The following is a 17275-nucleotide window of genomic DNA, read 5'->3' on the forward strand; positions in this document are numbered from 1 at the left end:
CCTGATATATGTCGGCCAAACAATAGTCAAAAGACCACTCTATCTAAATTGTAAAGTGCTGCGTAATATGTTGGCGCTATATAAATAAAGATTATTATTATTATCCACCGAATTCTGAGGTGTGAATTAAAGAGGCTCTGTCACCAGATTCTGAAACCCCTTCTCCTATTGCATGTGATCGGCGCTGCAATGTAGATAACAGTAACGTTTTTTTTTTCTTAAAAACGTTCATTTTTGGCCAAGTTATGAGCTATTTTATATATATGCAAATGAGGTTTGAAATGGACAACGGGGCGTTTTTTTTTCGTTATGTCCAACTGGGCGTGTATTGTGTTTTTAACTGAGCGTGTTTACGTGTATGACACTGACCAATCAGTGACCAGTCAGCGTCATACACTCATCTCCATTGATTTACACAGCAGCGATGTGCAGCCACATAAACAGAGATTAACGTTACTGCAGTGTCCTGATAATGAATACACATGACCATCCAGCCTGGACGTCATGTGTATTCAGAATCCTGACACTTCTGAATCTTTTCTGTGAGATTTGCAGCAAGTGAAACGAAATCTCGCATATATATAAAATTGGTCATAACTTGGCCAAAAATGAAAGTTTAAAAAAAAAAAAAAAACGTTACTGTTATCTACATTGCAGCGCCGATCACATGCAATAGGAGATAGGGATTTGAGAATCTGGTGACAGAGCCTCTTTAAGCCTAAGACTCTATTCACATTCAGTTTTTTACCTACATTTAGCAGGTACATCGGGAAAGCTCCCGAAGTACACGCTAAACGTGTCTATAGGGCTCACTAGAGTGTCCCTTTGGCCTCCGTTGGACTGGTAGACGTCCGTATACCTTTTTTGAAGGATGGAATAGCATAGTAGATCTTGCAAAGAAACATATACATATAGTTTTTTTTAACATAGTAGTCTATGGGTGACATATACGTCCCAGGCTTTTCAATAACCAACACCATTATAGTCTATAGCACACAAATACGTTAAACGGGTGCTTAGGGGTTCATTCAGACGTTGCGCTTAAGGTACAGTTAACACTGAACTGAAAAACCACATCCAAATACCGCATGCATTTTTACTGCGTTTTGAAGCGTTTTTCGATACATTTGCAGGTTTTACTGGAAAACACATCAAATCACAGTAAAAGCACATGCGTTTTTTAAATGCACTTTTAACCGCAACTCAAACGCAATGTCTAATGGACCCTTTTAATGGCATCTGTCACCCATAGACTATAATGGCATCCGTTTAATAGAGACGTGATAAAATCTCATGATCCCAGTTATTGGCGTATTTGCTTAACGGATACCACTTAACACTATGGTGACGGATGCCACTTCTAGCGTATACGTCACAGCCTACGTTTAACGTATACATCTTGAGTTTTTCCCGGCATATATGTCAAACAAAGGCAAAAAACGCGATGTTACCATAGCTTTAGGGCTCATGCCCAATGATGTATAACGGAACTGTACAGGATTGGTGAACGGTTGTGTGAACGAGCCCTTAGGAAGTGTTCACAAGTCGAAATCATACAGCATTTTTTTGGAGCGGCTCCACAAGAATGTATTGATTTTGCAAAACAAATGCATTTTTGCCACAATCTTACAAAAATCGTGACAAAAGGCGAAATATGACTGCAAAGTGTGAACGCAACATTTCTACACTGTCAAGGTTTTCGAAATTTGTTCAGAATAGATAGTAGAATAACCCAATGGGATCATTTTCATTGCTGGAAAACGTAACCTAAATATAATGAAGCGCTGCTAAAAACGTAATTAGTCATTTAGGGCTCCACGTATAACCTTATAAATGACAAAGAATAGCTATATACTATTCTCTGACTACCGAGTAGTCCTGCTGACTCAAGCGTCTATTTATATCCTCCCACTCCATGTCGTGGTTATAATTAGATCGAGCGAAAACACTATTTTACAACCTGATCTCCGATATAACTCATCTGCATTATTGATTTACTCAAGTCCGACTAGAAACAAAAATCTGTCACACAAACTATATTAACTTTTAACAGTTGCAGGTTTAGGCCTGGGCTACACCTAGACTTTTTGTAGCGCTACTGCTTGATTTTAACTCTTGAGCTACAGCTGCAGTCCACATAAATACATAGAGTTGCAATCTTGTGGACTGCAGCTGTCACTCAAACAGAGTTAAAAAATCTATCAGTAGCGCTACAAAAAAGTCTAGGTGTAGCCCGGGCCTTATTGGGCTAAACAAATAGACGGCAGTGAGAGTGAATCAGACATATACTGTGACAGGTGGGCAGATGGAAGAATCCTGAGTAAGATACAGCAGGTGTGTTGGCTGCGGGAAGGCTGAGAACTGTGTGGCATGCCTGACCCTTCAGAGCCTTATATTTAGGACAGCAATGTCCAGTCTCTGCCATCAGATTTTCCGGCTGCCACCCACATGTTGAACACAGTAATAAAATAGGCATAATGCCAGGCTGGTAGGCTCCCAGCCCAAACCACAGTGTCATAAGATCTCTGAATTTATGAGCCAGTGAAAATTGAGGAAATTGCACTAAAATTTAACAATGTTGGGCACGTGACATAATATACTTGAAGCTCCCCAGGCTAGTTCTACATATATCTCTTCCTTACAAGTGTGCTCGGCTGTTTTTGTACCTCCCACAGCAGTCAATGGAGAGAGTTGCGCACATGTACAGCCACTTCTCTATCGTTTCACCGCCCGGATGCGGATATACCATAAATGTCTTAGATGGGGATACCCCTCTATGTCCAGGGCTCCACTGCATTTTAATATGTGTGATTATTGAGCATGCATGATAAATTTCATTGCAATGTCACCCTATGGGAATGCATGACATCACGTGTATACATGAGAGGTCATCAGTCTGCCATTTCCAACAGCAGATTCAACAGTGTTGGTTATTATTGCAATTATCGTGGAAACCACATAACAGCCCCCCCCCCCCACCCCCTTGTGCTAACAAACACCGCTCACATTTCACTTGCGGGATTGCATCACAATACATGGCGGACAACGGAACGTCATAGAATACTGGACTAAGGCCTTATTCACATGAGCGTGTGCGTATTGCGCGCGCAAAAAATGCTGCGTTTTGCGTGCGTAGCAGTTCCGTGTGGCATCAGTATTTGGTGCGTGCCTGCGTGATTTTCGCGCGTATGGCATCGTTATGACACTCTGTTTTTATGTTTAGAAACATAAAAGCAGGAGGTGCCTTTATGTTTCATTAATTTATTTGTTTTACAAACTGTAGCACAAATCACGCGCGGCACACGAAAGTGCTTCCGTGTGCCGTGCGCGATTTTCACGCACCCATTGACTTCAAAGGGTGCGTGATGTGCGTAAAACGGGCAAGTATAGGACATGTCGTGAGTTTTACGCAGCGGACACAGGCTGCGTGAAAATCACGGACAGTCTGAATGTCCCCATTGCCTAACATAGGTCCGTGCGACGTGCGTGATTTTCATGTGCACATCACGGACGTAAAATACGTTTGTGTGAATAAGACCTAAATGTGAGATATGATAACGGATAGTATTCAAGAATGTGTACCTAGGTGCTTTGATGGAACTAATAAGATACACAACAGGAGGTTATCACAGCTTAGAAACTTTTAAGAAGTATGAAAAAAATCCCTTTACCATAAAAGCAGGAACAAGATGTGGGGAGAAGGTGAGGCCTCCGCTAAGTGTTTACAGGGGAAGTATTATAAAAAGCAACATTTCAAACTAGATTGAAACTTTGTATACGACCAAATATTGAGTCGTTTTATATGCTAAATAATAAACAGAAAGAAAACATAAAAAACCCCTAAAAAAGCAGTCTAGTAGAAACATGACAAAGAACCAGCAGTTCATCACGTCCTTAACGTTCCTTCACCTTAAATACAGAGTTCTGTGGAAAGGCTTCTGATGCAGCAAGCTGCCTCCTAGCCTAAAACTACGGCCTCATGAACACTCAAGATTTGCACATCTGTCTACATAAGTCGTCCATACAGATGAGAGATTAGTGGCTTTTATACAGTGAATATCTGCAATTTAGTGCAATGTGCGTGTTCTTTATTTTAAGGGGTTGTCTCACCACGATAATAGGGCATCTGAACGTGATTAAGTTGGTCCACCACTCGGGAGAGCCACTAACAAAGAGTTGCTCTCGCTCTGCCATCGTCGACTATGCTATTGTTTCCGCAAAAAAAATGGAAACTTTATGGTACAGAAACAAACGGAAACCAATTTCAACGTAAGTTTTACCATTGAAATGAATGGTAATGCAAACGGAAGATATGGTTTCCGTTTGGCTTTACGTTCATCGGTTCCTCTGACGGAAAGGTCGACCAGAACCGATGAAGGGAAGCCCGATGCTGATGTGAACAGGCCCAAAAGGAGAATTCAGAGTATCCCATGGTTGTCCCATGTTTCCATCTGCAGGTTATACAAATGTTTACAGTAAGGAAATCCATTAGTAACAATACATTGAGGAATTGCTCTCTATACACCTAACTTTATCCTTTAAGTTAAGGTTCACCTTAAAACGTCTTTTGGCATGTCAGATGTCATTGGTGGGGGTTTATGTTCTGTGGCACCCACAGATCTCTAAAACAAAGGGACCATGATATTGCTCTGTTCACGGTGCCCCTTCGTCTTTTGACTCCGAGATCTTCTGAATCTCCTATTGACTGCAATAGGACTATTGGGTGCAGGGCACAGACTCCCTTGGATAACATCTTCTTACAAGTCCGAGGCTAGATTTAGACAGGCGCTGCGCATCTCGGACGTGAAAAACCGGAGTTTTTCACGTCCAAGGTGCATCCAGGCTGCGAGATGCGATATCACGCATCCCCCATAGACTAGAGTCTATGGAGGGATGAGAAGCGTGAAAAAAATTGGATATATCCCATTTTTTTCACAGACCGTTCACACGGTCCATTGAAACGGCCATGTGAACGCCACATTTAATGATATAGGTCCGTGTGACGGCCGTTGTTTTACGTTCGTGTGAATAAGGCCTAAATGACATGTCAAAAAATGCTTTAAACCTTCCCTTTAAATGAGAGTCTGTGGGTGACAGCACTGAGGGTGAGAGACCACACTAATCATCCACGTGACAACTTGAATGCTTGACACCTCCTCATGAGGAATGAAACTTGTCTTTCAATAGTAAGATTACCGGGGGGGGGGACTTCACATTAATAAAGCCACTGTCAACTTATATCTACATATAATACCAATGGGATTTATCATATCGATAGGAAATGCCATAAATGTCAGTGGGGGAATCAGTGGAAGTTTCCGCTGGGAAACCCACTGATCTCTAACATAAAGGGGCTGAAGAGCTCATCTGAGAGCCTTGCCCCCTTTGCCACACTCTGCTTCTCTTAGGAGACACCATGTTGGCACACACAGATCTCCTTTGAAAAAATAAGGGTAAAGAAACATTTTCTTTGCAGTTCCTTCAATGGTAATAACGAATGGTGGGGGCTCCTGCGATTAACTTAAATCTGGGGACCCTACAAACTGTAAAGGGTTTAGTACAATTTTTAACAGTTGACTTGGGAGCTTCTTTTCCTACAATTGAAAACAGGTCTACCGCAGAGGCCCCCCATGACCGATCCTCATAAAAATACCATCCGCAAGAAGATATCTAGGACTGAGTTTGCAGAAGAAAACATACGATCTCTTGATGTAGAATACATCTATAGGGATCTAATCAAACATGCCCCCGCTGCCAGGCCTACCGATCCTTAAAGGTGTGGTCTGAGACTTTAAGAAATTAATTAAAGGCAGCAGGATATGTTATAAAACAATATTCACCTGTTAAATCCCCCCTACTCTAGTCCTGATGCTCCGGTGGTCCCTGCCGGTCTTTGCTTTTCCTGCAACTACGTTATGCAGTACATCCATGTGACCGACGTAGCCAATCATTGGCCTCAGCGGTGATGCTAGCATGTATGGCCACGACTCCGCTGATGCAAGTGATTGGTTGCAGCGGTCACATGGATGTGCAGCACGTCATCACTGCAGGACGAGTAAACAAAGACCGGCGGAGACCAATGGAGATCTGGCGCTGGAACGGCAAGGGCTTTAAGAGATGAGTAACGCTTCTTTTTTTATTTTATAAAATATCCAGCAGCCGATTTAATTTCTTAAAGTCTCGGACAACCCCTTTAATACTCATGACCAAAGTTTTAATAGTAGGCAAAGTACAGATAGATAGATAGATAGATAGATGATAGATAGATAGATAGATGATAGATAGATAGATAGATAGATAGATAGATAGATAGATAGATAGATAGATAGATAGATAGAGTTACAGGCTCCTGTTGCTCTCACCTGGTTCTTGAGTCCATACTCAGCTCATCTCAATGCCAGTCAGTTAGCTGGGTCTCTGACATATCTGTCACTCTGTTTAGCGTGTATGTGACCCAGTGCCAGTCCTATACATGCCCCAGCCCTGCACATAAGCTGGTAGTGTGCCCCCTGTGTACTATACCTGTGCTCCTATGTGTAGACTAGTGTCCCTTGTGTTACATGAGTGTGTCCCCTATGTGCTGCATGTTTCTACTCTGAGCTGTCTCTCTCGCTCCTGTCACTGTCCCAAGTTGTCTCTCTCATAATGTATGAATGTCCCTGTCTGTCGCTGTCCCCCGCTGTCTCTCTGTGGGTTCAGTGCTGTCTATCTGTCCACAGCTGTCCCTGCTCTGTGTGTGACCAGGAAGTTACCAGTGGAGCCTCCGCTGACGTCACCTGCAGGGGGAGGGGAGCAGGAGATAGGAAGATAGCACTGAGGAGATAGACGGGCAGGAGGGGGTGATACAGCATGGTGATACGGGGCCGGGACGGCCAGCACCTCACTGTCGTGACACTGTCTATTCCTCCCTACAGAGTATACAGTGCACGGAGGAGTAAGACTGTGCTGTTACTCCATGTACAGTGAATGCACACAGCCCTGTGAGGTGACGTGTGTGGACGCAGACAGTAGTGGATAAATGGACTGTACCTACTGAAAGCATGGCTGACGTGTGACGTGTAGGACTGTTTCCAGCTGAAGATTTGAGGACTGATAGTGTCAAATAATAGTGTGACGTCAGATTTCACGCCACCTCTACATCAGCACCGGGCACATTACTCCTATAGTTTTGCCCATTTCCATAGTGACGATCACTGGGATCTGACAGTCTTCAGAGTAAGGGTATGTTCACACGTAGTCAACCAAAACGTCTGAAAATCCAGAGCTGTTTTCAAGGGAAAACAGACCCTGCTTTTCAGACGTTTTTTACCAACTCGCATTTTTACCAACTCATTTTTTTACCAACTCGTTTTTGGAGCTGTTTTCATTGGAGTCTATGAGAAAACAGCTCCAAAAACGTCTGAAAGAAGTGTCCTGCACTTCTTTTGACGAGGCTGTATTTTTACGAGTCGTCGTTTGACAGCTGTCAAACGACGACGCGTAAATAACAGGTCGTCTGCACAGTACGTCGGCAAACCCATTCAAATGAATGGCCAGATGTTTGCCGACGTATTGCAGCCCTAATTTCAGACGTAAAACGAGGCATAATACGCCTCGTATACGTCTGAAATTTGGCCGTGTGAACATACCCTAAGGGTATGTTCACACGGCAGCGTCCGTTACGGCTGAAATTACAGGGCTGTTTTCAGGAGAAAACAGCTCCGTAATTTCAGCCGTCAAGGCATGTTGAGGCGCTTTTTCGCTGCGTCAATTACGGACATAAATGGAGCTGTTTTTCCATGGAGTCAATGGAAAACGGCTCCATTTAACGTCTGAAGAAGTGACAGGCACTTTGACACGGGCGTCTATTTACGCCCCGCCTCTTGACAGCGGGGCGTAAAAAAAATGACCGTCGGAACAGAACATCGTAAGACCCATTCATATGAATGAGTAGATGTTTGCCGACGCTATCGAGCCGCATTTTCGGATGTAAATCGAGGTGGAAAACGCCCGAATTACGTCTGTAAATAAGCCGTGTGAACATACCCTGAGGGTATGTTCACACGCACTATTTACGGACGTAATTCAGGCGTTTTAGCCTCGAATTACGTCCGAAAATACTGCTTGAAAGCGTCGACAAACATCTGCCCATTCATTTGAATGGGTCTTACGATGTACTGTGCCGACGGTCATTTTTTTTATGCGCCGCTGTCAAAAGACGGCGCGTAAAAAAGATGCCCGCGTCAAAGAAGTACCTGTCACTTGGGACGTAATTGGAGCCGTTTTCCATTGACTCCATAGATAAACAGCTCCAATTACGTCCGTAATTGACGCAGCGAAAAACGCCTGCACGTGCCATGACGGCTGAAATTCCGGAGCTGTTTTCGCTTGAAAACAGCTCCGTAATTTCAGCCGTAACGGACGTGCACGTGTGAACAAACCCTAATGATCTGTTATATTCAAATCTATTCTCTCAGGTATTGATTATTAAACCTGCCTGACCAAGGGAAGCCCCAAAAAACGTCCTTCTAATGTTTCTGGATGGCCACTATGACTAATAATTTTAGGTTACTGGCTAAATTGGTAGTAGGCCACCCCGACTATCACATGTTATGATGCAGAATTTTGACGTGGAATTGGTTTGGATCTCTGCAGCAAATCTACCCTGTGTGACATATCAAAAGTTTGCCGACAGGGCAGTCACTCTGGATAAATTCTGACGTAGCGTAAATACTGCAGATTTTACGCTACAGATTTAGTTGCGGAAAATCTTCAGCATGAGGCTGGATTCACACGAGCGTGGCGTGCGCAAAAACCACTTACCAGCTCCGTGTGGCAGCAGCATATGATGCGCGGCTGCGTGCTTTTCGCGCAGCCGCCATTATTATGACACTCCATTTGGATGTTTGTAAACAGAAAAGCACATGGTGCTTTTCTGTTTACATTCATCCTTTTGACAGCTGTTGCGCGAATCACGCAGTTCACACGGAAGTGCTTCCGTGCGGCATGCGTGGTTTTCACGCACCCATTGACTTCAATGGGTGCGTGATGCGCGCAAAACGCCGAAAGAACGGACATGTCGTGACTTTTTTACAGCGGACTCACGCTGAGTAAAAATCACGCACATGTCCGCACGGCCTCATAGACTAATATAGGTCCGTGCGACGCGCGTGAAAATCACGCGCGTTGCACGGACGTAATTCCCGTTCGTCTGAATGAAGCCTAACAGTAGCAGCAAAGTGGATCAGATTTGAACAACTCTCATCCACACGCTGCATAAATGATGAGGGGAAAAAACGCTCAAAAATTGACCTGCAGTGTTTTTTTTGTAATCTGCAGCATGTCAATCGTATCTGCGTAATCGCTGCTTTTGTGCCGAGGCTTTTTCCTATTTAATTCAACAAATGGCAGATGTTGCGTTTTTTGCAACGCAAATGCTCAGATTCCACTGCAGAAAACGCAACACAAAAAAATAAAAATCTTATACGGATGGTGCTTGGACTATAGGGGACTTATTAGCCCGCCAATCTATTTTCAGTGTTGGAAGGAAGTTGGCGTGACCTAAACTGCGTTATGTAAGAGAGATGGGAAGGAGCAAAGACTGCAGGGAAAGTGTAAGGAGTCAGTCTGGCCAACTGTTGTGCCGGAACTGAGGAGCCTTGGAGGGACTGGCGAGGACCGTACTAGTAATCATCCATCGTTGGGTCTGGGGTGGCGACAGGTCATGAAGAGTGAGAAGGGGTGGTGTGTGAGGACACACTGTACAGATGGCGGGACAGGGCGGTGAAGGAGATGTAGCAGAGACATGGCCCAAGACAGTCAAAGGAAGGTGTACTTGTCAGTGGCCAGCATAGTGTAAGATTGAGGGGGAAGTCGGTCCATGTGGAAACCAACAATGTAAGAGGTGGCCAGGCCAAATCCTCCAGATCAAGAGTTGTTCTCTGCTCTGGCTAATAAAGGGGGTCCCATACCCTCTGTATGACATCTATATACCCATATAAGATATATAGAAAGAAGTTGTAGACACAAGCCATTGTCCACTGTTCAGAGGAAGGGGGTACATTGGCTTTTTGTTTTACATTCCTCAAAAATCCAAAACTTTGGGAAAACCCCCGGGGCAAAGTCTCAACTTTTTTTTCTCTATTTCATCTCACAGAATTCAGTGCGACCCAATGTTCTCAATTTCTATATTAGGTGTTGTGACCCTGAGGTTGACACATTTATTCCCTGTTGTAAATTGTGGATTTTCTTTACCTGACTTTCTAAAAAATATTTTTTGTTACATGGAGAACCCCTCAGTTCATTCTAGGATAGTGGTCCCTAGACGTAAAGGGGTTTTCCAGTCCGAAGAAATTGATGACCTATCCACAGGATAGGCCATCAATATCTCATCGGTCGGGGTCCGACTCCCGACACCCCCACCAATCAGCTGTTTTGAATGGGCCACAGCGCTCGTGTGAGTGCTGCTTCGTATTAATTTCCTTACTGCTCAAAGTGAATCACCGACACACTTGTAGCCGCAGTTCACAGTATTACTGCCTTCTCCCACTGAAGTGAATGGGAGAAGGCTGTAATACTGTGAACCGCCGCTACAAGTGTGTCGACGATTCACAGTGTGAGCAGTAAAGGAAATTAAGGAGAAGCAGCACTCGTACGAGTGCTGCGGACCCTTTAAAACAGCTGAACGGCGGGTGTGCCAGGAGACGGACCCCGACTGATAAGATATTGATGGCCTATTCTGAGGATTGGCCATGAATTTCTTCGAACTGGAAAACTCCTTTAACCAATCTATGTCCAGAATCGCTGTGGGAATTATTTACATAAGGTTCACACAGTAGTTTTCATACTGCGTGTTTAGCCAAAGCCAAGAGTTAATCCTAAAGAAAGGAAAAGATAATGGAAGTTACTTTTTTGTCCTTTTGGATCCAATGCAGGTTTTTTTTTAAAGAAGAACTCCCATGAAGATTTTTATTGCTCTACCCGTTTGTAATGGGCATCTTGTACATGTAAATTATATTTATTTCCTCACTGAGCGCCTAGCTTTCAATACATAGACATCGTTCATACGATAACGTGATCTGTAAACTGACTTGCCCATTCACACATTGTTTTATGTGTGGACCAGAAGCCAATTTCTCTATGTAAGTCCATGAGACTCAGAATGTGAGTCTCATAGACTCCCACATTCGCTGACCACGAACTCTTCTCATCCTGCCGACGCCCTTCTCTCCAGAGATGCCAGCACATGCGGCCGTCCTGTCCCGCAGTGACCTGAGTGACCACTAGGGTGCGCACGCGAGCTCAGTCCAGCCTTAAAGAGCCAGAGCGCACACATGTGTGAGATTTAGTTTATTGCTCCCAGATCACCCTGGACTATAATAAGGGCTTTGCCCCTTCCTTCATTGCCTGAGCGTTGTTTGTACCTTCCCGTGTAAGTCTTTGCAAATGGTCCCTTGAGTGTCCTCCAGTTCCCAGTGTTCCCGTTCCTGCTACCTGTATCCTGTTTCCCATGCTGTTCCTGTGCTGTACAGAGTTGGAGTCATGTTGTGTCGCCTGCTACACCGCTGTGTTTCACCGCACCTGTTGTCTGCCTACTGCCAGAGTTCATTGCCACAGGTACCTTTATCCGAACTATAGACATTGACTTTGTACCCTGTTTGGCCAGCTGCTATACCTGCTATGGCGGTACGGCCCAGTGGGTCCACATACCCACAGATCGTGACAGTCGGTAAGGAAATAAATATCATATACGTGTACAAGATGCCCATTACAAACGAGCAAAGCAATAAAAATTTTCATGTGGGTGCTTCTTTAATTTATCTCTTGGTATTTTTTTCAGTTTATTTGAAGTAATAAAGAAAATCGAGATTCAAATCTAAAATCGGCCATAGGGTTGAAAAAAATCTAGATTTTATTTTTTGGCTAAATCGCCCAGCCCTAACTGATAGTGTAGGAAACATTCCTATATTTGCAGCATTGTCACAGAGTCATATTTTGAAGGACTTCTTGCAGATTTCTGGATCTAGCATCTTGGAGCATAAAGACACTTGTGGAATGTCACCATTCTTGGAGGTATGTTCTGTCAAGGATGATGAAATACTGGAGATGGTGCACTTAGCCTTATGGTCATTGTAGTACTTCTGCAGATGTCCTCCTTATTGAAAGGATCGATGAAGGGCCAGAATGATGAGGAGATGTGGAAGGAGCTTTAGATGATGTGAAGGTGGTAGACAGTCCAACCTTAGGGGGAATTCACACAGAGTTCTTTGACGCGGAAACCGAGCCGCAAAACGCGCCAAAAAACTGCCGAAAATGATTTCAATGGGAGGCGGAGGCATTTTTTACCGCGAGCGTAAAAACCAGCTCGCGGGAAAAAGAAGGGACATGCCCTATCTTCGGGCGTTTACGCGTCGGACCTACCATTGACAGCAATAGGAGGCAGAGAAAGCGTATTTTGCAGCATATTATGCCCGTGGCGCTCAATGGCCGCGGACGAAAAATGCAGCGAAAATCGGCATGCACGCAGAGGAAAATCTGCATCAAAATTCAAAACTAATAGCCAACTAATAGCCAAGTAATAAATACATAGTAGAGCAGAACAGCAAGGCTCACATATCCTAGGGCTGATAAAATCCATACAGGTTGTAATAACGATCCCTTCCAACATACAGTCCAATGTGCAAAACATCACTCCTCTCCAACATATAAGCCCATGTAAAAAAAAAATACATCACTACCCTCCCCTAATTTTCCCCTTACATAAAGTCACATGTGCAAAAACCTCACTCTCCTCCCTTCAGCCCCCTCAAACATACAGTCCCATGTAAAACAACAAAAAAACAATTCCCTCCATTCAGCCCACTCCAACATACAATCACATGTGCAAAGCCTCACTCTCCTCCTTTCAGGGCCCTCAAACATACAGTCCCATGTAAAAAACAAACAAACATTACTTCCCTCCCTGCAGCCGCCTCCAACATACAATTACATGTGCAAAACTTCACTCCTCCCTTTATCCTCTTCCAACATACGGTCCCTATGTGCAAAACATCCTTCCCCTCCCTTCACCCCATCCAACATACAATCTCATAATGCAATCCCTCACTCCTCTCTCCTCACCTGTATACGCATATAGACAAACACACTGCTGTTGCTTCCTGTTATAAACAGTACTTCAATCTGGGGGGGGCACCTCTTTTCCCAATAAGCCCCAACCCTTGCTGTGATATCTTACATAGGAGCAAAACCGAGACTGCAGGGGTTGGGAGACAGGTCAGAGAGGAGGTGAAGGTGCTGCAGAAGCCTGCGTGGGATGTGGAGGAGAGCGGCCCACTGCAGACAATGGCATTTCTGGAATTTGCCAGTTGGGCAGTCCGTCCCTGACTGCAACCCTGAATGAGATGGGCTGACATATTTTGTTCTAATATTTCTAAATTGTCAGGTCTTCAGGCACTAGAATAGTCAGATAATAGTAAAGAATGAAACATTTTAAATAAGCAAAAAACAGAACAAAGAGACCAGACTGTGACCCCACACATGGAAGAGTCTCATGCCAACCATGAAAATGTATTACATAGAACTTACCTTTTTTTTTTTTACTGTTCTCTAAAGAGATTACATCTATAGAGGAGTCTTCATGAGAATGCTATCAAAATTCAATTATAGATGGGGATATAGATGATATTAAAGATTATGTTTTTATAGATGGTATTAACCCCTTCCCGACATGCGCCGTATATATACGGCGCAATCGGAAAGGGCTTCTCGCAAAGCGCAGTACCATTACGTCGCGGTGATAGTGCGGGCTCAGGAGATGAGCCCGTACTATCACCGCCGGATGACCGCTGTATTTTACTGCTGGCACCCTGAGGTATCGGCCAGGACTGGAGCTAGCATCCGATCCGGCCGATTAACCCCTCAGATGCTGCGTTCAATAGAGATCGCAGCATGTGAGGAGTTTTTAGCCACTGGCACCCCAGCAACGTGATCGCTGGGTTGCCGATGGCTGCAAAGGCAATCGGAGGCCTAATACTTACCTCCCGGTCTGCTTGCAACGGAAGCCTCCTATGCCCCGCTTGGCAGCGGGGCCTAAAAGGCTTCCAGTACCATCGGCAAAATGGCGCCGGCTCAGAAGCTGGGCCGGCGTCATCAGCAGTGGGTGTCCGCTGTATGTTACAGCAGACACCCCGATGTATCGGCAGGAACCGGAGCTAGCTCCGATTCCTGCCATTAACCCCTTCGATGCAGCGATCCAATGCCATCAAAGTGGTTTGTAGCAAATCGGCAGCATGCCTTGCGATGGCAAGGCTGGCGACTGCTAGTAAAGCAACAGGAGGCCTAACAATGGCCTCCTGTCTGCCATTACGGAAGCCGATTAGGCCTCGACCGGAGTCGGAGCCTGATCGGCTTGCTGTCAGTGAATAACTGACAGTTCTAATACATTGCACTACATAGGTAGTGCAATGTATTAGAACATCAATCAAACAGTTGGACCTTCAAGTCCCCTAGTGGGACTAAAGAAAAGTGTAAAGAAAAGTGTAAAAAAAGTAAATATAAAAGTTTCAAGTAATAACATAACATACGATCGCCCTATTTTCCTTATCAAGTTATTTATTATTGTAAAAAAATAATAAAACCATACATATTTGGTATCATTGCGTCTGTAACGACCTGAACTATAAAAATATTATGTTATTTGTCTCTCGCAGTAAACGCCGTAAAAAAACAACCTAAAAAATAAGGCCAGAATTGCTTTTTTTTTGGTCACTTTGTCTTTGTCACTTGATCAAAAACTCGTATGTATCCAAAAATGGTACCTATAAAAACTATTACTCGTCACGCAAAAAATAAGCCCTCAGACAGCTCCGTCGACGAAAAAATGTAAAAGTTATGGCTCTTACAACTTGACGACAGACAAAATACATTATTTTTACAAAAGTAATTTTATTGTGCAAAAAGTTGTAAAACATAAAAAGGTTCTATAAATTAGGTATCGCCGGAATCGTACTGACCCGCAGAATGAAGGTAACATGTAATTTATAACGCATAATGAACGCTGTATAAAAAAAACTAAAAAAAAAAACTATGGCAGAATTGCTGTTTTTCGATTACCTTGCCACCGAAAAAAAAGGATAACAAGTGATCAAAAAGTCGCATGTAGGGGCGGAGCCTGACCGCGGAGAGTGATGGCAGCATAATCTTTCAGCTCCTCACACACATGGTCCGGGACCACTGAAACAACGAGGCACGACTGAGAAAATGGTAAAAATAGGCAAGCCTGATAGCAGAGAGCATCCAGGGACGCAGAAAACTCCCAAAGGACAAGCAGATTTAGACAAATTCTTAAGAATGAAGCCGGCCCAGAAAACCAAAATGGCGCCGCCCGCGGCCATAGAACCCAGGCAAGAAGATGATTCAGACGACGACAGTGACAGGGAATCAGTCGCTGCCTCCTCCTCCTCACGCCAGGAGAGGGCTCCGATTTCAAGACAATACTTAAAGAAAACTATTCTACAAGCTTTAACGCCCATGATGAAGGAGCTGGCTGATATCAAAGCGGACGTCCGCCATATTGGAAATCGGGTGGCACACCTAGAAACTGTGGTCACGGACTCGGTTAGCTTCTGTGACTCATTAGGACATAAAATACAACATCAAGAAGCTCAACTTAATAAAGTGATGACGCTTCTGGAGGATCAAGAAAACAGGAGTAGGAGGAAAAATGTGAGATTCAAAGGCATACCCGAATCAGTGGCTTCAGAGGCACTTCAGGCAATGGCCAAGAAAATATTTGCAGAGCTGTTGGGGCAGGAACGTGCTTCCACAATTGTAATTGAACGGATCCACAGGGCACTCCGCCCTATACCGAGAGCGGCGGAACCACCAAGAGATGTGATATGTGGTTTACTGAGCTTTGTGGATGCCTCGGCCATTTTACAGGCAAACAGAACACGAGCAGACGTGATGCTAGATGGCGCGAAAATCCAGCTCTATCAAGACATCGCAGCATCTACACTAGCAAAACGCAGAATGATGCGACCTCTTCTTCTAAAATTGCAGGACATGCGACTTACATATAATTGGATGTACCCCTTTGGCTTAGCCATACTGAAAAATGGTAAGCGACTCATCATTCACACGCCAGAGGACTTACAAGAAGCTTGGGACAAGCTGGGAATTGCTCCTATAGAGATACCATCCTGGATGCCGGCTCACACGGACCTCCATTTGCCGAACATACCACAGATAACACCGTGGGCAACAGCCGGAAAGACGAGATCACCCAAACCTAAGAAGCGGCAAGAGAGAAATGAAGACGGAGACATCGCCTGAATATGGACTTCCATTCCTGCCCCACATGGGCCTGATATATTTTATTTGCTCTCTGTACATTAGGCATGGGAACAGTGAGTATGTCATAACTGATATATAGAGTTCCCTTAATGTAATGCGATGCAATATGTTTATATTTTCCTTTTTTTGCATAGTGCCTTATAAAGTAATACTGAGAATATATATGTTGCTGTAGTGGTCCTGGACCAGGTATCGGTTCAGGATTGATGATTCTCTGTACCCCCGACTCTAGGAAGAGACATGGCACCTTTAATGTTATTCGGGATTTGTGTTGCATTATGATACTGGGTGCTATGCCTTCTACGAGATATGTACATTTGGAGGCCCCAGGGCCTAAGGGTCAGGTACTCCCCCAAGGGGGAATGATCCTTGGTCTCTGGCTGCACCTCCTTTCATTGTTGACTAGATGTCTTCCTTGTTTATATGTCCCCTATGTTACTTCTACCTCCCACCCCGAACCCTACAAGATAGATGAAAGGTTACCAAGGTTCACTAGGGTGCCATGACATACTAATACTCCATGGCTGTAACTAACATATTCACCTATAACGTTAGGGGCCTGAACTCCCCTAACAAACGAAATCAGGTCTTAACGCTACTTAAAAGGGAGAAAGCTTCTATAGTTTTCTTACAAGAAACCCATTTTAAAGAGGGAAAGATACCTAGATTACCAACACAATATTTTAATAAGTGGTACCATTCTGGATCAAATAGCTCAGCAGCAAGAGGGGTATCTATTGCGTTTCATAAAGACCTTCCATTTACATTAGTAGCACAACACAATACTGCTGATGGCAGAGCTCTGTTCTTAAAGGGATATATATGTAACTCTATGTACACATTTGCTAATTTATACGCTCCAAATAAATCACAGACGGGATGGTATGATAAGATATTAGACACCCTAACTGTTTTTGCGGAAGGACCTATAATTCTAGGTGGG

At 44.1% G+C, this 17275-nt stretch overlaps 1 protein-coding gene across 5 annotated transcripts in view; it reads right to left on the minus strand.

Annotated features, from left to right (window-relative positions):
• DENND1B (DENN domain containing 1B) overlaps positions 1–6732 on the minus strand; it is a 185941-nt gene extending 179209 nt beyond the window's left edge. For all 5 annotated transcript variants that reach the window (XM_075833379.1, XM_075833382.1, XM_075833380.1 and 2 more), the window contains exon 1: positions 6363–6732. In XM_075833379.1, the coding sequence (XP_075689494.1) occupies positions 6363–6379 (17 nt within the window). In that variant the 5' untranslated portion in view covers positions 6380–6732. The remainder of the gene's footprint in view (positions 1–6362) is intronic.
• Positions 6733–17275: the final 10543 nt, after the last annotated feature.

This window comes from Rhinoderma darwinii, chromosome 7, assembly GCF_050947455.1.
Source record: "Rhinoderma darwinii isolate aRhiDar2 chromosome 7, aRhiDar2.hap1, whole genome shotgun sequence".
Classification (NCBI taxonomy): Eukaryota; Metazoa; Chordata; class Amphibia; order Anura; family Rhinodermatidae; genus Rhinoderma; species Rhinoderma darwinii.